This window comes from Atractosteus spatula, chromosome 6 (assembly GCF_055471065.1).
Source record: "Atractosteus spatula isolate fAtrSpa1 chromosome 6, fAtrSpa1.hap1, whole genome shotgun sequence".
Classification (NCBI taxonomy): Eukaryota; Metazoa; Chordata; class Actinopteri; order Semionotiformes; family Lepisosteidae; genus Atractosteus; species Atractosteus spatula.
This window is the reverse complement of record NC_142711.1, coordinates 10,067,815-10,095,294: the sequence shown is the minus strand read 5'-3', so window position 1 is coordinate 10,095,294 and position 27,480 is coordinate 10,067,815. Positions and strand designations below refer to the sequence as shown.

The 27,480-nt window shown below is 39.2% G+C and overlaps 1 protein-coding gene across 5 annotated transcripts; it reads left to right on the top strand.

The window, feature by feature from the left end:
• Nucleotides 1-514: 514 nt before the first annotated feature.
• Nucleotides 515-23,012, top strand: ythdf3 (YTH N6-methyladenosine RNA binding protein F3). 5 transcript variants are annotated; one of them, XM_088918397.1, is made up of 6 exons: nucleotides 517-894; nucleotides 1,476-1,500; nucleotides 7,140-7,210; nucleotides 12,821-12,900; nucleotides 14,906-16,606; nucleotides 22,048-23,012. In XM_088918397.1, the coding sequence occupies exons 4-6, from the start codon at nucleotides 12,835-12,837 to the stop codon at nucleotides 22,069-22,071; spliced, it is 1,791 nt and encodes a 596-aa protein (XP_088774523.1). In that variant the 5' UTR covers nucleotides 517-894; nucleotides 1,476-1,500; nucleotides 7,140-7,210; nucleotides 12,821-12,834; the 3' UTR covers nucleotides 22,072-23,012. The 5 variants fall into 5 exon arrangements, with proteins under 5 accessions (XP_088774522.1, XP_088774523.1, XP_088774524.1 ...); XM_088918398.1 differs by having other exon boundaries at nucleotides 517-1,228; XM_088918396.1 differs by lacking the exon at nucleotides 7,140-7,210 and having other exon boundaries at nucleotides 515-894.
• Nucleotides 23,013-27,480: the final 4,468 nt, after the last annotated feature.

Below are 27,480 nucleotides of genomic sequence, written 5' to 3'. Positions count from 1 at the left end.
TGTATACAAATACCCATTAAATATGATACCTGTATAAACTGTTTAACGTTTATTCCATGCATGCCGCAATAAAATACGGTATCAAACACAAGAAAAAAACTTCATCACAATTGTTTTATTGTAAACTTATCAGCTCCGCCTTTCAGAAGATAGGGATTGACAATGCAGCTGTAGCTGAACGAGTTGTCCCTTGAAAAAACAATAATTTCTTTTAGTGGTCCACTACATTATAAGATGATGATGAAGGTGTTAATTCTCACCTGTTCATTTCAAAACTGACACGGAAGCAGTAGCTGTGTTCACGTTGCTATTCCAGCGGTTTCCTAATATTTCGTGAGTCAAAGCTATTTCTGTCACGTAAAAGAAGAGTAAATTATCCTTTTCTATGTATTTGTGATTGGAACACAGTCCCACACGAACACTTTCATACCACACTAACTACAACCTCTAACGCTACTGCAGAGCTTCTTCTAGTCCTAAGTCTCAGCACTGTCGACGTCACAGGCGGAAGGTCACGGAGCCGAAGAGCGGAAGTGAGAGTGGGAGCCTGTCCGCCATTGTGGGAGCAGGAGATAGACAGTACGGGAGGTTTTAGCAGGGCATCTGAAACAGTTGCAGCGTCCGTGTGTCTGAGGGAAAGACACCCCCGTCTCTGTCTGATATTTCCACAAAAAAAAAATCGGAAAAACGTAAGACGATTTCTTTACAAATCCGAAAAGTACATAACACTCTGGGAAAGGGAGGAAAAAAAAACCAAACAAACACACCGCCTTTTCAAAACAGCTTGAATTACCGGAGAGAGAAAACAGCAGAGAAACAAGAAGGGGGAGACCGTGGACAGTAATAGTACCCAGCTCTGGTTCTTGGAGGATGTCTGCGACCACTGTCGATCAGGTAGAGTTTGATCTAGTGAAACAAAACCTTCGCCATCAGAGCCACGCCAGTGCTGCCGGCTGCTTATTATAGCCAGATAAGTCAAGCAGCAGACTGGGGTGGAAGACTCTCGTGTTGCAGATGATGCACTGAGTAGGCCGAACTGAACCTCTCTGGTGGTGCACCTCGGGCACAAGTCCCTTGTACAGTGCGGCACAGGGATTTTTTGGGGTTTTGTGTGGGGGCAGGGTACTCTTGACATCCGGTCAGCGGTGCCCGAGGAGTACAGAGCAAACCCAAGACCCGTGTGAACATTTTTTTTTGATTGCTTTTGCATAGCTGTATCTCTGGAGAGGTAAGTATCCCAGCTAATGTGAGCTGCAGTACCAGCCTGGGCCGGGAGTTTCCATTGCCCCCTGATGGGAAAATTAAACTGAGCTACTGTACAGCACAACTGCACAGTGCGTCCAACGCCTATCAGCCACCCTGGTTTTTGTGTGCTTATTTTATGAACTATGCAGTGTGTGAAATTCGTGCACTGACTTTTTCTTTTTTTTTTCTCTCCCCCATCCTCTCTGTATGCCCACTTAATTTGGAATCAGAGACCTAAAGGACAAGGAAATAAAGGTAAGTTACATATTACTGTTTATGTATTGGGACAAAAAAAAATACGAGACGGGGTGTTATCGGCCTTGCCCAAGACGGTGTGTCGGGCTCTGCGTCTCCCGAAGACGCATAAAGCAAACAGTTCAGTGCAGAATCCAGGTTTCGTTACCTACGCCGAATATAAATAGAATTGGATGGCGAGTAAAAATCTCAGGCCTCCCACGTTTCCCATTTAAGGTGGGATAATGTGGCCACAATGACGTGTCGATATGGAGATTTTCACAATGGCTTTTTTATCGTTTTCTGTAACTTGAGCCTCGGCTGCACTACGCTTTAACTGAAGGAGGACGAGGACCAAGCGTTCCAGTCACAGTGACAGGTGAAACTTCGCAAAAAGGTTTCGGGTTCATTAGTCTTGAAAACAGTAGTGAAACAAACAGGTAGCAAACGTTTCACTTTTCTCTTACCTGCATTTATTGCAGGCTTTTATGTTTGGTCTTACTATTATTTTACGCCTTGAAGTGTTTTTTTTTAAATCATGCAAACTCCTGGCTAATTTTAAATTAGGTTTCTGTTAGTGGTATCAGGTTGGAATTGTGTGAGTCTAATTACAGCAGCACTAATTTCTTGTAAATTTAGTCTCTTAGTGGCTTAGTAGCCTATGTTTTGTTTTCCAAGTATACTCTACTTAGTATGGTAGAGGAAGCCTGCGAAGTTAATTCTTGTTTATGACATTGCCTCTGAGCAGTTATGACTTTTACACACATGTTAATCACCGATTCTCAGGCATTGGATAAAACTTGAGTCTTTCTAGAAAATTACTTGTTGATGATTTAATTAAATGTTCCGAATCTAAGAGATACTCAATATTTGACAAATTAAACTTGTTGATTTTTATTTTTTGGCATTTCGGCATTTACTGAAAACCCCATTGTCTGCAGCATAAAATGTACAAATCTAATTAAAGAATACCTCAAAAGTTTCGAAAAACTGATTTATTTAAAGAATGTTTTACCTACTCATTACTATGTCTGTTTGCTAGTTGTGCTTTATGAGACAGACTGTTACTGTGAAGTCTGCACTCTCAGACACTCCGTCAAGTACAGCTGAATGCATTTTCTGTTTTGGTATTAAGCACCCAATTAAAGTTAAGATTTTTAAGTTAAAATCTTGTCTATTAGAGCCATGTCAGCTCCATCAGATTTGATTTTAATTTTCAGGTTGTGCATAAATGGAGACATTCGAGAGGTCCTATCTGGATGGCCTCCTGTATTCTTTCATTACATTCTTGTATTTAACTTATTTTAATCAAAACAGTTTTTCTTGGATTGTTATTTTGTCAAAAACCTTTCATACCAATTACTTTCAACTAGAACGAAATTAAGAGATTATATGACGTTAAAATCTATATTTTTATTTGCACCTGTTGTCATAATAAAACTGTAGTAACACAAAATGGCCGCTCTGCCTGGTGCTTTGAACAGATGTTAAAAGAGTAATTTTGTCATGTCCATACAAAATTAATTCTTTTAAAAAGGCTTGGCGTAGCTGACATGTATACTTATGGAGCCAATTAATACTAAAACAGATTCCTACAGTTTATACCTGGCATTACCTTAGTAAATAGAATACTGCAGATGTCAGCTATATAAATAATTTTAGTGAAATAACATACATTTTTGCATCACATCCAAAATACTTGCAGGTCAACTCCTATGCCTTGGAATGTATGGAATCTGGTTCCATTAGGTTGTATGGAATCATCTGGAATGGCTGCATAGGATCCCTGGATCAATTTACAACCACCAAGCCAGCAAACATGGCCTCCTCATTTTTTAACCATTCCTAAGAATCTCGGTGTTTCACAAATAACATCATAACATCACTTTATTAGCCCTATACAATTTCTTGCATTAGGAATGTGTCTTTTCGCATACCCCAGCTTGCTCTCCATGAGACACACAGACAGGGAGAGAGCCTGGGGTCAGAGTGCAGGGTCAGCCATTGTACAGCGCCCCTGGAGCAGCTGGGGTTAAGGGCCTTGCTCAGGAGCCCAACAGAGTAGGATTTCTCTGCTGGCTGGGGGATTTGAACCGGCAACCTTCCAGCCACAGGTGCAGATCCTTAGCCACAGAGCCACCGCTCCGCCCTAAATGCATATAGTAACATTGAAAAAGTGGCTTACCCCATATTATCTCTTTAAATGAGAATTTAATCTGGCATAGTGTAGGTTTTAGCCCGATTCAAGCTCTATTTAACCTAAGTGATTGTCTGTTTCAGGCCTAAATGGGCAGAGAAGTGCTTTCTTTTATAAGGGAAGAGGGGGAATATGGTCTGGGAGAGGAGCAGGCAGGAGAGAGTTCTGTCCTATGTAGACATGAAAGCTCTGGCCCTAGCTCATGAACGAAACTGATGGCACACAAGGTTTTAACAGAGAAAAGGTAGACCAGGGCTTGGAGGAGGTATCGGGAGGAAGCTGGGACATGACCGCCAGCGGCAAGCCTGCTTATTCAGGTTGATGCTCGCTAAGCCAAGCAGCAGGAGAAGGAATCGGGAGCTCGGGTTAGAGCAGAAACGTGCAGAAAGCCTGGAATGTGGCACAGGAAATACAAATCCCCCAAAAACAACAAGACAAAGTGAAGAAAGTGAAGGGCAAGTATAGAAGTGCAAAATAAGCATTAAACAGGTTACATATATCTCCCTGAAGAGTGACCCCTAAACTACTAAAAGCCTGTCCACTGATGTGCTAGTATTTTATTCTTTGGTATTTTGGTGGTAAACTAAATTCGTATTCTAGTCTTTGTTGTGCTAATGTCTATTTGGATTTATCAATAATCTGTTCTTGACCAATATGCTGGAAAGAAACACTTCAATAGTTTGACATTATTGTGTAAGAAAAAAGAAGCCTAATTTTATTTTAGCCCTCTTTTGTTCATCTCATTTTTATAGGCTCAGATCACCGATAATGTCTGACTTGATCTAAAATGTTTTAAGCAGCGGCGGTGTTTTATGAGAGAGGCATTGTGTTCCTGTGAAGTCTGTATTCTCAGACACTCTCAAGTACAGCTGAACACATTTTCTGCGTTGCCATTAAGCACATTATTAAAGTTCAGATTTTGAAGATAAAATCTTGTCTATTAAAAGCTTCGGACCTGTCAACACCATCAGATTTAATTTTAATGTGTACTACCATTAACAAGATTTTAACGCGCTCTTTATTCAGTAGGAATGTTTTTACTTTTCTAATTTGAGAGGAAAACTATTTTAAGTTTCATGTTCTACAAAAATCAGTACTGGTTGATGTGTTTTGGGGGAAAAAATCCACCCAGTCTTCTGTGTTTATTTGTAGAACAATAAGATATTTTGAATTGAAAGTAAAACACCTTTAACTTACCCCTATCTCAAAATGATAAAATCTGCATGCTTTTATGTTTTCTAAAAAAGCTGACAACTGGTTGTCAGTTACATTATTGCTTGCTTATTTAACAATTAACAGGAAGTTGAAACTAAGCAGAAATTCTTAGTTCATAGTATGCTTTGCTTAAGTAGATTAATACAATTTGATAACCTTTTCTATTTGCTAAAAATATCCTCAAGTATATCACATGTCACAATAGGAATTGTAAATGTTTTAGAATTTCTGATCCTCAAGAGTTAAACAACCTGGCTGGTTAAAATTTCTTTGAGATGTGTAAGTAAAATGCATCTAATGTCTTCCATTATCTATTTCATTGTTTATCACATTAGGCCAGTCTGTGTCTGGTCAATTCTAAAATTTAATACATGCAATTAAAAGCTGTGATTGTGAGTTAGGTAGTTCCCAGGTTTGTTTTTCTTCCAAGTTTATTTCATATTAAGTTGCAGATGTGATTATTTGCACACTGCCTCCTCAATAATTACTGTTTAGTAGACTAACAAGGCTTATCATTGACCAGTAAGTACACTTCAGCCAACAGTATAACATTTAATAAGCTAGCAAATAACTGTCTCAGATATACTTGTTCTTACATATGGAAATGTAGTTTCTCATTTAGTCTGCTATGCAGTGTGAGTTGATTTATCTGGTATTATTACAGTTATAAGTACTGGAAAGTTAATTTAGAAAACAATTTAGTTAAAACTTCAGCATTCAGGTGCTTCTATTTTTCATACAAGGTCTTTATTCTGTCCCTATTTTGTTTGTGTAAAAGGCAGATAGGTTGGAAGACATCAGCGGATTACCGTACAATCTGTAAAAAAGTAAAACAAAATTCAGTCATTTTATATTCACTTCAATATATGCTTTATCAGACCGTTTGGTGGAAAATGAATGTCCACATCTTTTTGGGGGGACACTTTGTAACTTTGTATGTATCAGCTTGAAATTCATCTCCAAATAGTGTTGTAAGAAGTGATCAGGCTGCTGTTTTTTTGTGTACATTGACATTGCAGCTTGACAATGTATATTTGAGGAGGCAACATCGAATTATATCATGAGAGTTATAGGCTATCTCTATAAATGTGTTTTTAAAACCTTCCACTAACAATCAATTCTGCTGTTACTTTAACAAACAATTTGCAAATGTTTTGAAGTAACATACTGTGGAACTGGGGGAAGGTCCACCATATTTTCATTCTTCACTGTGGTCTGTGGATTATTAATGCCTCTGCTTCAGTCAAACATATAAAAACACATTAAAACCTATACAAATATGGATGTGGAAGGGGCCTCATTTGTGCTAGGGGTAGTTCAAAGTGTTTTTCTTTTTCCCTAGAAGCACTGTACAACTGTGAATGGGTGTGTGTTGCCTAATTTGTCAATTTATGGTGCTGGTACATTAAATGTTATTGCGTTTCCTAATATATTACTCTCTCCGTGTTTTAATAAATGGGAAATTATCATGTTGTCCCATTAATGTAGTAACAGTACTCAAATGTGTTCTGTCAACATACAGACATTGGTCTCCAGTTGTACAGCCTTATTGGAAAAAGTCTAGCACTTTGGTTTGCCATAGCACTCAATAAGGTGAATATCTCATAAATGGCTTTGGTAGTTATGCTGCCAGTACAAGGATTAGGATTTCGAAGAGTTGCCCCAACCCCCCGCCAACACCACCATCGTCCCCTGAAAATTAGGTGAGGTGCTTCCAAACCGTTGCAAACCTGATGAAAAAGGACAACAGCAGGATGAGTCAAGCAGCCTTTCCTTGGATGCTGACAGAGCCCAGGCATTTAAAAAGAAGAGCAGCCTTCACATAAAGGCTGTAAAAACATACAGTAAAGTCAACAACATAGAGAAGACAAAGACAGTGACACCTCACTGTGTGACTTCGTGGATCAACTGAATATGAATGAATACGAGATGGGCCTGCAGACGGCTAATGTTTTTATGCGCACAGAACTACTGTTGGACTTACTTTAGTGTGTTGCAGTGTTGGGAGAGGGGTGAGTGCTTATTTTTCATGTAGCAGGATTCTGTATCCCGTGCTCTTCGTTTTAAAGTAGCAGGGCTCCTTGTCCATATCTAACAGAGGCTGGGGTTTCTTTTAGCAGTGTCAGTGATGGCCGTAGGGCCGAGCCATTTTTCTAACTGGTTCAGTGTGGGACAGGAGCCGTTCACAGAGGCGCACGGCCAGTACCTGACGTTCTTGTCTTGATTCTGAACTTTCTTTTTTTACCAGATTAAAGTGGGGGTACCCTCTTGACTCATATTAGCTACAAATTCTGATCCAAGTTTAGGCATTAAAACAATGTAAGTAAAAGTGCTTTTATTTGTTTCTTTAACACAGGATTAGACTAAGAGATTTTTAAAAAATGTTTCTAATCAGAGCTTTTTTAGTCAGTGGATGTTGTGTACTGTCCATATCAAACCCCAAAAGTCCATACAAAGCAGATCCTTTACTATTCATACTTTTTTGAATAATGAAGCTCAATATAATACCTACTATAATGTTAAAATAGTCTCATTATTGTTGTACTATTTAAAGTGTATTTTTTTCCATCTAATTGTATATCAATGTTTTATTTATCCAGTTTATGCTATGCATTTTGGAGCAGAGAAGCAGAAACTGTTTGCATAGAAAGTAGATTTTTGATACAGAGCATTAAGGGTCTAAAAATACCAGCAAGGTGTAAGCAAATGTTTGTGAAGATTGACAGTCACTATGACACGTCATATCACTGACGCATGTTTTGTACTGCAGTTTTAGGAAGGTATGAAGATTTAGGTTTTCTAATGCCGTTTTGATAACGCAAGAGTTTTTAACACGTGGATTCTATTTTTTTTGTCACATTTAAAGGCCAAAGTGTTGTTAACATGTTTAATTTTTTGTGTGGTATGGGACAGTAGCTATGCAAGGCGGTGGCCTATGTGGTGTTTTTTCCATTGATGTTAAATGTTTCTGTTAAGTGAAGCTGCCTCAAGTACTTATAAGGGAAGAAGAACTTTGACTTCAGTCTTGATATTTATCTCCATGTTAAAAAGAAATATAATGTCTGATACTTAAGTGTTATCACCACTTTGAAGGAGGACTGTGTCTGCAGTGATAGGTGCGTGAGTGATAGGTGAGGTGTCTTCTTGGATGTCCTTTTTGTTGGGTCACAACAGAGCACACCTGAAGAAAGGGACAGGTGAGTGCAGGTAGATACCACCCAGGTTTAATTCCTAGGGCAAGTGCTGCTCACTCGGTTAGAAAAGGGAGATGCAAAAAAATAAATATGGAGCTCCATCTCCACCGCAAAGTAAGAAAAGGCACTTTTTCGGCTGTGGAGCCTTCTTCGGCTTTGTAGGTAGAGGGGGAGAGCAGAAATGTGAGGCAATAAAGTAGCGTACCGAAGATGAAGTAGGAGGAGTTGAAAGGGAAATAGAGTTGGAAATCTGGTCGACAAATTCCAGTGGAAGTGTTGAAAACTGCAATCTAAGCAAATCAAAAGAGTTACAAGCCGAGTGTGAATATTATAAAGTTTGCGTGCATGTTAAATGTTTTTCTGCACACTAAGTATTCAGAATATAGGTGTAGAACTGTCATTCAAACCACATATTGATTCAAATGCGAAGATTCAGGAAAGTCTTATTCAAGTAACTTAGAATAAACTGTAAAACATATCTGTTTTTTGTTACACGCACCCTCTTTTGCAGAAGTGTAGGTAGACCTCTTTGAGTCTTTCATCTTTTAATACATTGCAGAGCAGGTCATCGGAGGAGAGGAACACCCCTCACCAGTGGCGCCGTGTGCCTGCAAGGGCTGAGAAAGCTGCGGGGGATCCCGTGTCTCTGAGGGCTGGGAGAGTTTGCCCACTAATCCCACTCTGTCCCCAGTGGGGCTCGTCCAGTCGTGCGCTGCCGGTTGCGGATTCGTGGTCACAGTCGGCTAGTGACACCCCGGGCTCACGGCCCTGATCGCAGAGCTCAACCTGCACTTGCACAGAGCAGGGTATCCCCCTCGTGTGCATTATTAATAGATTGCTATGACATGAACATTATTCTAAGTCCTTTCCCTTGCCTGTCCTTATGCATGAATGCCATTCTGGCAGGAAACTTGGATCCTTTCATATCTATATGCCATCTCTTGCAAAGCAGTCATGGTGTGAAGATGACGCTAGCTCTCCTTTTAGACATTACAAAAACGTCTACAACAGTGAAACGCTTGATATTTTTTAAATCTGCTTTGAAAGAGTCTTCGGTCATATGGTGTGTTGATTAAAGTAGTTTTGAATTTGTCACTGTCACATAGCAATAGTATGTGTATACAAAACAGTGGCCATCTCTTACAAATGAGGTAGCTGTTGGGTGCTCCTTCCAATAGTGTTAGGCATTTGCTAATCCTTAGATTCCTGGGGGGCAAAGATTTACTGTGTAGACTAAGCTTCTGCTAAGGAAAAGAATGGCTGAGAGTCCTGAACATCAGAACTGTGTGTGGTTTGGGGAACTCAAGGAAATTTCAAGCATCGCAAAAGCTATGTTACAACACTTGGATGATAATGCCAATGTTCATTTAGTATTTAATGTAATTTGGTGTGCAGTTAGTACAGCATCTGCAGTGTGGCAGGGAGGTCTTCACTGTGTCTCCTTGCCAACATGTAGTCGTGTCACAAGTAGAACAGGTGATCGTAACAATTCATGCTTGATCAAAAGAGCTCATTCTAAACTTTAGTTATTTAAATTTCTGTTTCTGGTTATGCATTGAAATCATACCCTTCAGCATATTTTTTACTTCATGGACTGGAATTGCTACAGATTTATGGTAGAATAAGAATCAATTTAAGAAAGTAAATGAAATGCAGTCAAAGAAACTATTTTTCCATTACAGCTTAAAAACAAATCTTTGTTAGTCAATTAATATAATTTTTAATAGAAATATATGGCGCAGTGAAAAGGCCATCCTGTGTACCATATAATTCCATTTTTTAGATTTCTGAGACTTTATATATGCTAGCTAGAAATCACAGTATAAACACAGGTTTTCTTTAATTTGTCTGTTTTATCAGGATTCCGTTTAATAGAATGTGTAGAGTTCAGAGTACAATTTCAGAAGACAATTTCTAGAATTTCTACTTGATGTATTTTTCAGTTTATTTCATCTCATAAATAGTTATTCAAATTAATTTCACAATAAAGAGAAAAGGGAAATCCAAAGTCAATGAAAAATAAAAATAATGGTAGTTCATGTAAACTGTTTCATAGGCCATGTCTTGGTATTAATCAAGAAGACTTTTGCATAACTTGACTTTACAAGATTCGTTCTCTACACTGCATTTTACCTTATTTGTTCTTGCAGGAGTTCAGCACCCCCCATAAAACAACAAAAAAAGTTCAGCATTTACTGTATATGCATCAAAACATAACTTTTATGTGTTTAATTTGGATCAAATCAACACTATGGGCCGTTTTAAATTGATTATGGACATGAAACTTGTAGGCTCATATTATAGGAGATCTTGAACATACCCTCCCTACACAACATACATAATATGTTTGCTATTATGTGTCTGTGCTGACTTGTGTTGCATTCAAAATACCACACCACGAGTCCAAGTCACCATTTTATTCAGACTTGAAATTATTTATCACTATCCTAAGAACACAAAGTACATAAGTAGACTTGAATTGCATGTCTCCTTCAGATATGCCTCTTCTCATATCCAACAGACAGGAGGCAGGTTTGTTTTGGCAAATATTTCTGTACTGCTCTTAAAATTCAGTTTCTTGCAAATATACAGTTCTGGCCAGACGTTTGGCTTGTTTCATTTGAAATATAACCTGACCTTACATTCGGACTATTCTTCTATTCAGTGTTTTTTTCTTAATGTTATAGCAAATGTCTTTTTCACATGACTAAAAAGATTCCGAAGGTGTCATGAATATTTTGCTTAATACTTTATATTTCCTCCCTTTACTTTTTTATCTCTCCATTGTCTTCAGTGACTGGTGCATTCTTGAAGAAATTTAATAGCACATGTCTAAAACAAATGTAACACATTTATAAAATATTTTATTACTCCTTTTCTCTGTAATCCCATGCCACAGCAGGGTTAGGCTCACAACTTTGTGTTGGCCTGTCAGAATCACTTTAAATAGTTATTTTCTAGTTTGGAATCTCTGCATAACAGTATATCTTGGTTTTGTTAGAAAAAGACTGATTAAATTAATAAAATTGCAAGTTAACTTGAGCATACAATTGTATTTTTTAAAATGATAAAAGCTTATTGGTAAAATGACCGACAAAACTTTTTTACATGATTCTAATCTGTTTTCCCTTCATTTGTAATTTTCATAGACAGTATCTGAAGTTTACAGTTCAGCATTCTTGTATTTGTCTGGAATACAGAAATGTATTGTCTATATTAGTTTCATTGTTTAGTATTGTTGATTTGCATTTTTTTTAATTCAGTGTTGACATAAGAAGCATGAAGAATACTAAAGAATGCTTATTTATTTAAAGATGCAATGAAGACGCATATCTTTTAAGCTCTTGCGGAAATGGCTATTTCTTTTTTTGATTTGCATTTTAATTTTGGGAGCAAATGATACTGTAAGTTACACAGGCCTACAGCAACACTATCAGTAAGTTATAATGATTTGTTGCATTTATATAATGTTTTCCATTCCAAAGGATCCCAAAATTCTTTTATGCACGGCGGAGAGTAACCCTGCCACGGTGGTATTTATGCAGGACGCTGTCATTGACTTTAACAGAGAGTACTTCTGGATCTTTAATGACCAAATAGTCAGGACCATAGTCCTGGACATGAGGACATGAGTCCTTGGCTTATGTTTCATCTCATGTCTTATTATATAGCAAAGTGCCTTCAGTTGAGATAATACTGTATTGGCTTCAGAAGTCTGGTCCAAAGACAAGAGCGCCACCTACTGGTCTATCACCACCATTCCAGTACTGATCAAGCTTTACATAGCTCCTGAGATCTGACGAGATCAGGTTCAAAGGTGGTAATACAGCTAACTGGAGAATTTTAAGCAGCACTTAATGTTTTTTGATGCTTAGCTTTAAATAACCTTTTTTAATAGTTTGTGTGTTCTCTTGTTTATAAAATGTCAGTTTTCTGGCATGTTTGCTGTATAAGGTCTTTGGTTCACTCTTATCCGTTTATGATTATTCTATAAACATTTCCTGAAAGAGTCCTCATTTTCATCAAGATTAATCCAAAGTCTAATGGCATCAGAGCCAGAAGCCTAATAAGTTCAACCTCTTAACATAAATCCTTTGACTGAAACATTACAATCACAGTTAAACCTATCAAGGTATTACAGAAGTTGTTAACATAATTAATCAATTATGATTTGCATTGAAACTGACAGTTAAATGATGGAGGGTTTGTGCTGGATAGAACATGACAATTCGCTACGCTCTTCAGTGTTTTTACTGTTTTTATTTTTAATGTCATGAGTTTAAGCAGTGTATAATAGAATATCCTGTAGATATTTGCGTTTTTTGAGCTTTGTATGTGAACATAACTTTGGCAAACCTATGAGGTAACTCATCAGGTTCAGTAATAGGAAGAAGTAATAGGTTTATTCCATGCTGAAAAGAGAAGAAAGAAAACACAACGTTTCGGAAGAAGGCTCCACGGCCGAAACGTTGTTTTCTTTCTTCTCTTTTCAGCATGGAATAAACCTATTACTTGTTCCTTTGCAGCCCACACCTGCTGACGCAACTACCCACCTGAACTACTACAGGTTCAGTAATAGTTCCATAAAATGTATTTTTGCCTGTGATCTGAGTCTTTAAGGGGCACCTTATGTACCTTTCCAAAGCAGTTATATATATTACATAATTCATATTTTAAGCTTAAGAGAACTTTTTCATGCTTATGTATAATGTTTCTTCCTTTTTTTCTATTATAGTGCAGAACGGTTCAATGCATCAGAAAGATGCTGTAAATGATGATGACTTTGAGCCTTATCTAAGCAGCCAGACAAATCAGGTGAGTTCAAGTTCTTCTTGTATTGAATATTGAATTTTTAAAATTAAAACGGAGGATGAGAAGAGGTGGTGTAAAGCAGTGTTATTTCATTCTAAGGAGCCTTGTAATATATTAATTTTACCACATTTTGTTGCTGCTTAAGCTTGTAATCATGACCCTTTCCAATAGGGCTTTATATTCAGAATCGACACAGTTTACTTCAAGCTAATAGCTTAAAAGCTAAAAATGCTGATAGTAAGTAAAAAAAGTTAGTTTCAAGAAAAATTTTTTACCTGTATAAATACTCAGCCTCTTTTCACAAAACTAGTGTCATGGTTTCTGTTTCCATGTTATGACTTAATAGTAAATGTATATGTTGGATTTCACGCCACAGCTGGTAGGGAAGTATGACGAACAATGAAGATTCCAGAATAAGTCTAACGTGACTGAGAAGGTTACAGGAACAATTCAAAGTTGCTGGTGATGCCTCCAAGTCTCTTATTGACTCAAGTGCTTTAACACCAGCTGACAGGCTTGCAGTCTCTGTGTCACAGAGGGTATAATATGCGTCAGAATGAAAAACCTGCAAGGATTATGGTTAAGGATTTGTTGCAGTTGCTGAAAGCGTGACCTGTAGCTCATTCACTTGGGTAGACTATCCTCGTATTCAGTTTTTTTTATAAGGCTCTAGTGTGCCATTACGTAAAGTAATTAGTACTTTAAAACAGAAAATTTGGAAGACTGTGTAAAGGGTTAAACCAAGTTAAATAGAAAAGAGACATGTTTGTGTTTCATGTAGTTGAGAGACATAGGGTAGATGAGAGGAATTCACCCATACTGGCATTCCAGAGTAGTAAAGGAGTTTAGTACCATATGTATGTGTACATTGGAATTGTTATTCGCGCTGATCTCTCGGGATACACACAGTACAACACCACGCAATGTAGACAGTACTTTTCAAACATAAGAAATGATAACAGGAATAATGCATATGTTGTGGGGCAGTACAGTAGGGTAGAAGCTGTTCTTGAGTCTAGTGGTCTGTGCTTTAATAGTGCGGTACCGCTTGCCAGAGCGCGGGGCGAGAGCAAGTTGTGGCCGGGCTGGCTGGGATCCTGAATGATGGATTGGGCTTTATCTCAACAGCGGATGGTGTATATCTCACCAGATTGACTGACGATAGACGAGTTGATCTTAATAGTGGAAGATGAATTAAAGTGACTTAAGCGCTCTGAGGGATGAACACCTGAACAGTGAACTATGCAGGTTTCTCTGAAAGAGTTCATCTTGGAGCCCGTAGGGGTTCTGTCCACAAGTCACAGTGACAGACCACTCCGTCATGCTGACATGCTGACTTTAAGCTGCCTTGGGTTGGTGTTCAACAAAGCGTCCTCTCACCTCTCTGTCAAAGAAATACAGCAATTTGAAGACTGTCAAAGCATCACATTCTGACCAAAGTTCTGAACACTATCCCTGATGCTTGAGAAAACTTGGCAAAGAAAGGTCAAAGGCCTTTAAGGTCATTAGCGAGTTTAAAAAAACTTATTAAAGTTGGTAATAAGGCGCCTTATAATTATCATGAATATCATACTGCGCGTTCCCTTTTGTGTAAGTAAGTTACGTTTTTGAATGTTCAGGTAAAATTTAGTAAATATTGCTGTTGGTGTTACTTCGATGAAAAGAGGAGGCATGAATTAGTAACCTAAAGAGTGTGTTTGGAATGCTGATTTATTTCAGTGGCGTGTACGTCATTGTCTTGACTGTAATCAGGAACCTTGAGGACATAGCTGTCATTTCTCTTTGTGGTGAGGAACATAGTGCCTGCTTATTCTGAGCAATAGAATATGCTCAATGTTGAGTTTGTATTAAAATGATGCAATAGATTTAGGTAGACTTTTTTACTGTAGGTCTTGTAGGTTTTCCAGTTATTTCTCTGCTGGAAGTTCCCATATTGGAAGATGCTGGATTTCATTCTTGGCTAAAATGTGAAAACGTGTAATTGTGCTTCTCTTTTTCCTTCGCACAGAGTAACAGCTACCCACCAATGTCGGACCCTTACATGCCTAGTTATTATGCTCCATCCATTGGATTCCCTTACTCCCTTGGTGAAGCAGCCTGGTCAACAGCAGGAGACCCTCCTATGCCCTATTTGACAACTTATGGACAGATGAGCAATGGTGAGCACCATTTCATCCCCGATGGAGTGTTCAGCCAGCCAGGGGCCTTAGGAAATACACCACCTTTCCTCAGCCAACATGGCTTCAACTTCTTTCCTGGGAATGCGGACTTTTCCACCTGGGGGACGAGTGGGTCTCAGGGACAGTCAACACAGAGCTCAGCCTACAGCAGCAGTTACGGCTACCCTCCTAGTTCCTTGGGTCGGGCCATAGCAGACGGACAGGCAGGCTTTGGCAGCGACACTCAGCTCAGCAAAGTGCCGGGCCTCAGTAGTATTGAGCAGGGAATGGCTGGGCTCAAGCTTGGTGCTGACATGGCGGCTGTGACCAAAACAGTAGGCTCCGCGCTGGGAGGGGCAGCGGGCATGAGCAGCATGGCAGCCAACAGCGTGCCGCCTGTCAGCTCCTCTGCTCCCAAGCCTACCTCTTGGGCAGCCATTGCCAGGAAACCTGCGAAACCCCAGCCCAAGCTCAAGCCCAAAGCCAACATGGGCATGGGCGTTGGGGCTACTGTACCCCCTCCTCCTATAAAGCACAACATGAATATTGGCACTTGGGATGACAAAGGGTCGATCGGGAAGCCACCTTTGGCACAACAAGTTCTCCCCCCCCAGCCGCTGGTGCAGCAGCAGCTCTTGGCACAGCCCCAGCCCTTGATGCAGAGCCAGTTGCCTCCTCAGCCCCAGCACCAGCAGCTGCATTTGCAGTCGGCTCAGCCGCCTCAACAGCTGCCCCCCGGCCCCCCTCACCCACATCAGCAGCAGCAGCTCCCTCTCCAGCAGGCGCAGCAGCAGCAGCAGCAGCAGCAGCAGCAGCCGCCTCCCCAGCCACCCCAGCAGCAGCCTCCCCAACAGCAGCCCCCGCCGCCCCAGAACCGCTGGGTGGCGCCTCGCAACCGGGGCGCCGCCTTCAACCAGAACAGCGGGGCGGAGAGCTTTGCGATGGGGGTCGGGGCCCCCCTCAGCGCCCCCCCCGCCTCCGGGGAGGTGCACCCCGTGCTGGAGAAGCTCAAGGCCCTCAACAACTACAACCCCAAAGACTTTGACTGGAATGTGAAGAACGGCCGGGTGTTCATCATCAAGAGCTACTCCGAGGACGACATCCACCGCTCCATCAAGTACTCCATATGGTGCAGCACGGAGCACGGAAACAAGCGGCTGGACGCTGCCTACCGCTCGCTCAACGCCAAGGGCCCCCTGTACCTGCTCTTCAGCGTCAACGGCAGCGGACACTTTTGCGGAGTGGCGGAAATGAAGTCGGTGGTGGACTACAACGCCTACGCCGGCGTCTGGTCTCAGGACAAGTGGAAGGGCAAGTTCGAGGTTAAGTGGATCTTTGTAAAAGACGTTCCCAACAACCAGCTGCGACACATCCGCTTAGAAAACAATGACAACAAACCGGTCACCAACTCCAGGGACACGCAGGAAGTGCCTCTAGAAAAGGCTAAGCAAGTGCTTAAAATTATCGCTACTTTCAAGCATACCACCTCAATCTTTGATGACTTTGCACATTATGAAAAGCGTCAGGAGGAGGAGGAAGCCATGCGTAGGGTAAGCCTTGAAAATTTTATACAAATCTCAAAAGAATTGTGAGGTTGGCAGTGCATAACAGGGGGTTTGTCTGCTCCGCTGTTGCAGCCGAATTGTATAGATGTTGTTTTAGATAACATTTAACCGCAATTCAGGTTTTTTCCACTAAATTTGGTAAGACACCTCTTCTTGATTATCTAGTGCAAGATCAGGAGTGCGCATCTTCATTTCGCGAGAAGCAGTGGGTCGACTTTTTTGTTCTGCCTCTGTTCGTAATTTATTTGGAATCTAGTCTAGTTTAACGTCTTTTCCAGTTCTTAAGGTGTACCTGAAATGTTTGCTGGACTGTGACCTTTGAGTGCTGTAGATGTCCGGCCCGGTATTAGATATTTGCAGTGTGATATTTACTCCCATCACATATTCACAAAACCTTCTTATTGAGATCTTACCCATTCTCATAACTGTGCTCCAAATAACAATATTCAGCTCTATGAAATGTACAGTGGTTCATTACAGCCCCCAGCTGTTTAATTTCACCTACTTAATTCTCCAAGTAGCCCTTCTCAAAGTCATTTTACTTCTCAAAGACTCCCTGCAAGAGACTTGCGGTCATTTCATTTGAAGAATGACTACTTTTTTTTGGTGACTTTTTTAATGCAAGTTTAATGACTGTTTTTTTTTAGTGCACAATACCAAGGCAGTACTGAGAGGGTAAATGGAAAAACAGCTTACTCAGAGAAGGTGGAAAAACGTCAAGAAATAAGAAAACTAGTTGGTCACATCTTTAAGTAACCTTCTGGTTCAGCAACCAGTGAGCTTATTTCCTCTGCTGTCTTTGAGAAATGCAAAAGGCAGTTTTAATTGCTCATTTGAAGTTACTGAAATAGAAAAGTGCTGTAGAAGTCCGTTAACTTTTGGTATTTCTTATATCTACTTTTCGTTCAAGTGACCTGTAAATGTATGATGTCTATGATATCAGTAATTCAACAGTGAGAATGTGAATGTAAGCGTCTTGTTCATGTAGAAATGCCATGTCAGAGGCATTAGGTTGTATATTTTGTGTTTCCCAAACAAAGGTTTTACCTGTGGTTTGAATTTCCGCCTCCATAGTCAGTCAGTCAATTCTAAAGGCCCTATCTTCATAATGTTATGGTGTTTTACAGCACCCACACACAGGGTGGCTGCCTTTTTGCATAAGATGCAATCCTAATAACTTAGTATTGTCAGCCTTGGTATTTTGACCTAACCCACGAACTACTATGACAAATGAGCAACTCAACAAAATGATTTATTTTGAAATCATTTTTTGACACACTGTCTACCAAATCGCTTGCAGTAGCAGTCAAGTCATTGTTCTTTGTGAACTCCAGGACTGCCTCTGGCAGCAGTATAGCTGCCTTGTGTCACGTTACGAATTACACTCCCTGAGAAATCCCACTCTCATGGACAGAGTGATGACAGAATGCATCTTTACAATGTTATTTGTTATATTAAATGACGTGTATAAGTGCTGCATCTATAGAGTTCCCGTTTTCAGAATGTTACACAATTACTAAGCTTCACAGTGATGGCTCTTCTGTCAGCATGCACACGAACAGTCATGTGTAGTATAGAGGAGGGTGGGGATAGATTGTGTTATAGTATGTCTTCCATCTATTTCTGCCCTTTCTAACTGCAGTATCAGCTCCTACGTCACGCATCCTGGCAAGCAAAACCATTTTATCGGTGCAAAGCCTTTTGCAATCTGCATTTTTCATTTCTCTCCTGCAGCCACTGTTGAACCTGACCATTAAATTTCATGTTGGATTCAAGAACAAAAGTAATCTCCTTCATGTTTTTCTGAAAAATTCTTTCCAGAGCTATATGAATAGATCTAATTGAAGTGTGACGAACAATTTTAAAATGCCCCATCTGGCCTTGTTTTTGTTTTTGAAAATGGTTTTCTTACGCTTCTGTGAACTGTTTGTGAAGAAAAATGTGAGCAGTGTTAAAATCGCATTCAAGGGCAAAACATTGCATTCAGTTTTTGTTTTATCGTGATACGAAGCTCCAGTTACTTTGCTATAAGCAAAAATGCAATGATTGCTCAAAATTGCTCATTGAACATCCTTCGCTTCTGTGTAAGGGATACGTAGGGTGCTTTGTCAAACATCTGTGGCTTTTGTAGAGATTGTCCAGACAGAGACAGTGCTGCCCCCAAGTTATTTTCACTTAGGAGGTGAGACTGCCTTAGTCCAGTCTGAAACACATTAAGTATAGGATCTCGATAGTCAAAAGGCATAGGAAAATGGATAGTCTGAAGAAAGATGCAGTGATTTTTTCGATTTGCACATTAGGTTATGTGTATTTCTTGATGGTATTGCTAATGTTCGTCATTTTCACCTCTATCACCTTGGCTTTATTCTGTATTCAGGACACAACAGTTCATGTGTCCAGTCTTTATTTTTGCATGGTATTTTTGAAGGTCTGAGTGATTAAAGGCATTTGTGTTTATGCTTTGTGCAGTTTAGTTACAGTTTGCGTTCTTGTACTGGTAATTGTTGTGCTACAATTTGATGGGCAGCCGTCTCCTTATCAAGCTGCATTGTATTTTTGTACTCAGAATCGTTTAGTAGTTATAAACCCATTCTTCTGCTCTATGTACTATTGGTCGGTATCCAATTGACATGCATAGGCGCAGCTTTTCTGCTTTAAGATCCACCATCACTCATTGGACTGTGGTGCTTCATGTTACCAGGATAATCACTTACAGTTTGGAGGTCACTTTGAGCTGTCTGGTTTTACTCGCTGATCACTTTTGCTTTTTGTTGCATTCGTGATATTTTGAGCTTATATTATCATTTTTTTTTATTTCAAAATCATTTTCAGTAGCTCCGTGTCTTCTATCATGGTTCAGAAATATTGCTGAGCAAATAACAATGCTCTTTTCTTTTGGATTGGACCCTGTTAAACACCGTAAAGATGTTCAATGACCTGTGTAATTCATCGAAAAGGTGGAGTGATGTTTGTCCAGGTAACTAAATGTTTGCTCCAGATACACATTCAATAAGGCTGAGACTGTTTTCCCTTGCACTTGTAAAGCTCAGAATATTTTTTTTCTCAATAGAATACATTTTCATTGGTCACAAACCTATCCATCCATCAGAAAGCTGTTTAATCCTGGTTAGGGATTCAGCAATGCTGAAAGCTGGGAGCCTATCTTGTTTAGTTCTTTAAATTGTGTGCTTACGCAATAACCATAAAAATAGGTTTTGTATAATTCAGTTGGGATGTGCTTTATCACTTTCCAGTCGGTTAACAAATTAAAAATGCCCTATAATTTTGCTGTTTATTGCTTTTCAAATTTTAAGACTTTACATAAAAGTCCATCTTGCTCTATTTCACTTTGACATTTCTCATATGTAATCCGTTTTTATTAGGAAAGCGTTAGGATCGCGGGGGAGTCAGAGACTGTCCTGACTAACAGATTATTTCTTTGAATGATTTTAAGGAGTCCAAAGCTTTTGTTAAACAGGTGTACAGTCCCAGCTCCAGCAAGACTATGGCACAGCAGGTATGGGGTTAGTTGCATCAGATTCTGAAATATTGGATTTGTTTTTTGTTAAAGAGGAGGAATATAGGACCACCAGGTTTTTACTGTATTTATCTGTTTTATACTGTATATTAACAGCCATGCAGTAATTCACACAAAGCCACTTGCTGGTGTGACCTGGCCTTGTTAATATACGGTATGCTGCAAGCACATACATATTTGAAAAGGCCTGGTGGGTTTTCTGGCACCTGCAGGATAGTGAAGCAGTCTGAATCCCAGTAGGGTTGTCGGTTAGTCAGCTTAGCTAGTTTTGCTCTATACTCTTTTACACTGACCCTTATGTACACTGAGCAGAATTGATACAATTGTTTGTTTTTCCTACAAATACCAAGAAAGATTTAATAAGGGGAAAGGCATTTTGGCAGGAGTCAAATAACATCCTCTGTGCACTAAAGAATGCTTGCGTTTAGGCCTAGATCGTGCAGTAAAATAGCAGCGTTTATCTGCCTATATTATCTCTTGAAATACCTGGTCTCACTGAATTTGGCCCAGTCTTGCACAGTTGACGTGGGTCAAAGTCTTTTCAACGAGACACTTAAACTGCATCTCTTTATTTTTGTTCTGCGTTTTCCCATGTGCCCCGTGACTCAGAGTGTGTCTCGGGTTTCACAGGGACCACTGGATTCTTCTCCAGTGAGCCTGTGTTTAAAAATGCAGGGGTGAAAAAGTCCCCAGAGAGCCAGTGTCCTCCTGAGTAGAAGATATTGTCTTCTAGTGAGTAACATGTAAGGCTGAGGAACACGTTTGTGGGATTATTTGTTATACTGTGCTCCACATGGTTTTGCTTGATTGTAAACATTTTTACAAATTCACTCTTCATACAAAAGGAAGCACCTTTTTGTTACTTCTTCAGAGCTTATGTTTTAGGCAGGAAGCACAAATCTGGCTTATTTTTTTACTTCCTACTTGGTATCAGTCCTTTGTATTTTCAGCTCAGGCATTCTATATTCCTCCTTATGTTGTTGTTGAATTTTGAATTCAACTTCGGCACCAAAAAAGTTTTACCTAACATATCCAACATGTCACCTCAATATTCCCTAGCAACATGTTTTAGTTAAACGTGCGGTATAGTCTAGGATGTACCATGTTATTTTCGTTATGGTTTGTCATGCTCGCTTGAACTGCAGAGCATTTCAACATGCTGGACAAAATGTCGTAGGCTGGAAGACCTGTATTGGGCAGCAGCCTCATTACAACTACTACATACAAGAGCATGTACTGTTGCCCCCTTGGACAGAAGAGACCAATGACTAGTCTGTCACACTGTTGTCCACAGATGTGATGTGAGCAACTTCTCACAGCTTTTCTAGGTTTGGTGGAGCCCTGGTGTAGATGATACCTTCTCCTTGAACCAGGCATCTGCAGAGGTGGATGTGTTTTTGAAGCTGTTTGTCTTATCGGTGACCCCAAAACCCACTGACTGTGTTCTGTGTTTGCTAGGAACCGGAGAGTACCTCTGGGTGTTGAAATGTTTTGACGAATATATTATTGTACTAGTTCGAAAATTTGGAAAAGAAGCTACATAAAAGGCAATTTTATTGAGAGAACGGTAACGCTCAATAAATACTACAGACTACAATCTAAAAGATTGTCTTTTAAAGACTAGGAAGCCTGGAGTAAAAAAAACATGTCAAAAACATCAGGCCTGTTAACAGAAACCCAAAGAGACTTCTCAAGCTTTTTATGTGGAAAATACAAACCAGTGTGTACAGTAGAAAAATACTTTATATAATAAGTCTGACTATATTGCATATGTGTATACTTAATATAGACATTTTTCTTGATGATCATTTTCAGTTTTGATATTTCACAAAGAATATTGAGGTGATGTGAAATATTAATATGTAATCTTTTTTTTTTTACTTTGCAGGAGAGGAATAGAAACAAACAGTAACCTTATGGAGATAGCCCTGCCAGAACTGCAACACTAATAACGTAGATCCTTAAATAATTGCCTAACTTCAGAGGAAGAGTGGGTTTTCTGCTGAAGACGATATCTCTGAACACCTAACACAACAGTGGACTCTGTATCAGTTTTTGGTGCATCTGCCCTCGTATTCCTGTCTCACAGAAAAGAAAAAAAAACACACTTGAACTGTATCTTTGTTAAGCACTTTCAATCCTTCTAAAGCTTCTACCAATCTCTGCTGTCCTCTGTTTCGTATTCTAGTAAATACAGAGACCTGACTTTAACTTTCTTTGAACTTTCGTTTGTTACTAACAAATTAACCAGTGTAGTTGGTTCCAATGATACAAGATTTCACAAAGCTTCAACTTTCCTATTTTGTGTTGGGTTTTTTTTTCAAATTTGGAAGATTTTTAGCGCTTTCAGAAGAGATTAAATATATAAAAAATGACAAATTACATTTATCTAAATCTGTATTAAGCTGCCCAACACTTCAGTAAAATTTATGTTCCATGGCAAAACTGTGTATATTTTTGCCAAATAAAATGCAGCCAGGAATAATCATGCGATTTGTTATAGACTGACCTTTCCCTTGTTTCAACATCTGTTTTGTGTACTAAAAGAAGATATTATTATGCAGCTTGGTGGATATCACCAGTTAATGCACATATTTGTTTTCCTGTAATAATGTAATACAAAAGTGCATTTGTCTAAGGAGAAATTTGTTTGATGCTACCAGTAATCAAACTATCCTGAACTTCGAAGTTAACGTACCTCAGTTTAAATCAATCTTTTTAAGACCTCTGTAACTGCATTTAAAATGTAAACTTCCTAGCTCTGGGGGGTTTGCCCAAAGGAAACTATCAAGGAAGTGACAATTTTCTCCTTTAGGTGATTCACTAGCTAAATAAACATAATACTTGTTTAGCGAACACATGCTTTGAGTTTTTACTGCTTTTGTTTTGGCATTTTGATTTTATTGTGTCAAGGTTGCAACTGGAGAAGTGGAAGTACAAAATATACATTTGGTTGAAATTTCTATGTGAAACTGAAATTCAGACTGTACCTTTGTCTAATTCCTGTTTAGAAAATATGGCTTTGGTTTGGAGAATATGCTTGGGGCTGGTATGGACATTTTTCACTCTTCAGTTGACATTTTGCAAAGCCTTCAGTGCATCCTGGATGATCTCCTGAAGTCTGACATTTCTTTAAAATAAAATGGTTCTTTTGTCATCCATAATTGCTTCACAAACCTACAATTCAGAATGTGAAACTTGCACTCTTTAGTCTCCTGTTTTAGTTTTCGGGAGGTGTTTTTTCAACTTGTACTTTTGGGTCAGTGCAATGTTAAAATCAAGGTACTGACCTAAAACAGATAAAAGTTCATTGATCTGGGGCAAATACAAACACCTGCTTTTAATATGTTACAATGAGTTTGCTTAAACTCCCAGAAAAATTAACGTGAGCCCATTGTATAGTTCTGCTTCAAGTCCATGTGAACTTGTTTACTGCGTCTTCTCTTTTCAACATTTGAACTGAAAACAAAGTAAGCACATTTATTTTTCCCTTTCTTTACTGATCACCAGGCTTCTGTTGGTCATTGGTGTTGAATACATTAAATAATGTGAGAGTAAAGTTACAGAAGTTCATTTTATGTTTCACACCAAAGGTTTAACTGTGACCCTTAGTGATTTCAAAGAACAGTTACAAAGGCGAGGAGGCCATTCGGCAGAATGTCTGTTTAATAGTAGGTAATCGATTCAAGGATCTCATCCAGCTGTTTCTTGAAAGAAGAACTTTGCAGAGCCTTCAACAACAATGCAGAGCCTTTTGTTCCACACTCCTACAGTCCTTTCGACAAAGAAATGCCTCCTCATATTTAAAATATTATGGATTTTTGTCACATGCCTCCATGAAACAGTAGATAGGGATTCCAGTTCTGCTTTCCTGCTCCTTTTATGGAAACTGAGGCCCATAGCCCTGGAACTATTGCACCTTGCCCAGCACATGGTGTGTCAACTCAGCAGCTCCTGCCGGTTAGAGTCCTCGTTAAGGTCAAGATGGCAATGAAACATATTTCTTTGTATTAAAAAAATGTATGTGATTCACATGTATTTGTGTCTCAATTGATTTGTGCTCCTGATGACTATCTTGGTCCTTATGGTCCTCAGCATAGCATGCTGCAAGATTCAATGCGTTCAAACATAGGAATCTAAAAAAAGTTATACTGAAGAGCGTGATGATAATTTACTGACACAGGGAGTTCCATGTTGCTGGTCCTTAAAAAAACAACAGCACACCGTTAAAGCCATCATATTTGGATGCGTCTTCAATGTTTTGCATTGCATTTTTTGTTTACTGCCTCTGTCATGTCCTTCTAAACCTTTATTCAAATTGTATGCATCACCGCACATCGCATCACTTTCAGTAACTGCTTAATCAGTTCAGAGTTGTGGGGATCCAACACTGGGCACAGGGCAGGATCCACTCTGGGCAGACACCAGACCATCTCGTATAGAAACAAACACGCACACAGTCACTCCAGGGCCCATTTTTTCGGACGCCAATTAACCTAGTAGCCAGTCTCTGAACTGTGGTAGGGAACTGGAGCACATGCAAACTCCCTGCAGATAGGAATTGGATCCAAGGACCCAGTGCTGGGAGGCAGCAATGCTAACCACTGTGCCAACATACATACAGCTTTTTCTTCTTGAAGCTCGTTTTAACAACATTTCTAATGAGCAGTGGCCTATAGGTCCAAAACCCAGAAGTGAAACCTAGGCCAAAAATAGCGCAGACTTTAATTAATTGCACTTTCATTCTTGAAGTTTCTCTTTGAAAGAACAAAACTAAAAGCTTTGCTGATCCATTTTGTTATAATCAGGGTTCTGTAAGTTGTCATTAACATGCCAGTGCATTGTCTCGGACTGACCTGGTGGTAATTATAGATACTCACTCAACACAAGAAGATGCAAGCTTATGCCATTAAGTACAGGCACATAAACTAGCCCTCCCTCATGGAGTATTACTACATGATTTGTGCTGTACTGGCCAGAAATTCTCCTAAAGCACATTTGAAAGCATTCATTTTATTTGTGCTTCCTGTACTGTAGTTTTTTTCAGAACTGCCAGTCGTCTGGATCAGCTGTTTTTTGTCAGAGTGAGAAAATAAGAATCCGGAGTGACAGCGCTGTACAGAAGAAACCTCAGACAGGTCACGTTCACATCACAAACACCAGTGTCTTGCTCTCCAGAACTGACGAATGTGGGAGAAGTTCGAATTATGTCGTTTCTTTAAATTTGCTTTCAATGCAAATAAAGGAAACTGTTCAAGTTGTTTATCTTTTCTTAAATGTTACTTGAGATGCTTCTTCTAGTGAACCGGTTTGAGCATGATGGGGAATTAGACCTAGTTACCTTAGTTTTGTAGGAAACTGCACATGAATAAAAAGGTGTTTTGAAATGAAACTTTGGAACTTCCTGTGAAAATCTGACACTTTTAAGTTCAATAGTTTCTCAGCAATTTATGCTTTTACCGTTTGAATTCTTCTTTTGATGAACATTTTGTTCAACAGGCATCCACTATCAAAATGTGTGCTGATTTAAATAGTCAGTGCTACGCTTCATAAATCCGTTTTTCTTGTATCTGAAATTGCTAGAGGTAATGTACAAGCTCAGAGAAACATGTTTTGCGTAATGTTTGAATCTGGTTTCGAGTCTAGTTTTTACCCACCTAAAAGTCACAAACTGGGCGGAATGTTGCCTGTTGATCTGTTTTCTATGTTGTTTGCTCTACCTGTCTACTAAAAGGGTTATTTATGCACAAGTTGTAATTTGAAGTAAAGTTTTGTGCAATAAGCTTGACTATATCTGAAGAGGAGTTTGTGTCCTGATTACTGTCAGCCTTTTATTTACTTTTCTTCATTGTTTTAAATGATAAACAGTATAAAACTCCTGTGTATATATATATACTATATATCTAATTTATAGTTACTGCTGTTTAAAGGCAATAACCAATGACATTTCTTGATCACTCTATATATGAGCTGTTGCTTTTATGTTTCACATTCATGCATATGTAGAGGTACGTGTCAACTTTGATTGTCAATTTACAGATGTACGTGCACACAAGGTAAGAGTTTTTGTAAATGTGTTACATCTGGAATTTTGTTTAACATTCTTATTAATCCATATTAATTCTGTTAGTGTTGAAGTTTTATTTTAGATAGAAACATAGGTCTGAATGATCTCCACACAAAATAAAGCCTTAGCTAAAATAAGATCCAGGAGGAATGTTTCTTCTCCATTCTGGTCACTGGCCACCAGAGGGCACTGTTATGCCGAACATATATACATGAATTTCATATTTTAATGAATTCCTGTGACTTAATTTGATATGAATGGGCCAGCCTGAAAATCCATATATTTTGTGAATCCCCTGTTAGCACAGCATAAACAATATGTCTGTTCAAAGTTAGTCAAATAATTTGCAGTAGCTATCATGTCGCAGGAATGCCGAGTACAAAGAAGCCACATTGACTTTGTTCATGATCACATAACCCAAATCCAAAAACAGACACATGGGAAAGCTCACTAGTAGGCCTCTACTATACTATACTAGCCCATGACTTGGGCCGTCTTTCTTTCCCGTCTTTCCTGTTTTTTTAAATGAATTTGTCACAATGTTTAGGTTATAGTTCTTTCAGTTTACTGTGGGTAAACAGAAAAGTAAAACTTGAAACCTGTTAGTGGCGAAGACCCTTTTAGCCAATGTCCGCCTGGAATTTCCTCCCCTTAAACATTTTGTCATATCTCTGCAGCAGAACACAGCAGGAGCCTGGTTCAGGTCTTAAATTGAAGCTAACCCCCTTGGCTTTGAGGGTGAACAGTCAAATGTCTTATATTTCTTAACGTGTCCACTCAGCAGACAAACATATGTACCCCCCCAAAAAAAACAGCAGGCAGAAATGTTGTTTTGGTCCTCAGAGGTCAGAATTTTCAGTTCTAGGCCTGTCAGGGTGCTGGGAATGATGGGAATGAAAACCTTTTTCTAGGTGACTACTAGCTTGGATACAAATCTGGGACAAATTGATCAGTTAGAAAAAATTCTACATAATGTTTTGTGAAGACTGGACCTGGAATGAAATTTCTCGCATATAATAAATAAATCATAAAAATATTGAAAGTAATAATAAAAACCATTGCAATTGCTATGAAAACCTTTAGACACTGCTAGAGAGCCGTTATCTGCTGTTATGCATTGAAAAAAAGCCTCGGAGTTGCCTTCTGGTGTGAAAAAAAGGAGCACAGATAAGAAACTGATTACCCCTTCTGAGTCAATGATTGACAGAAAGCAAGTGGCATGCAGCCTGAGGCTTCTAGAGGAAGTCTTACCCC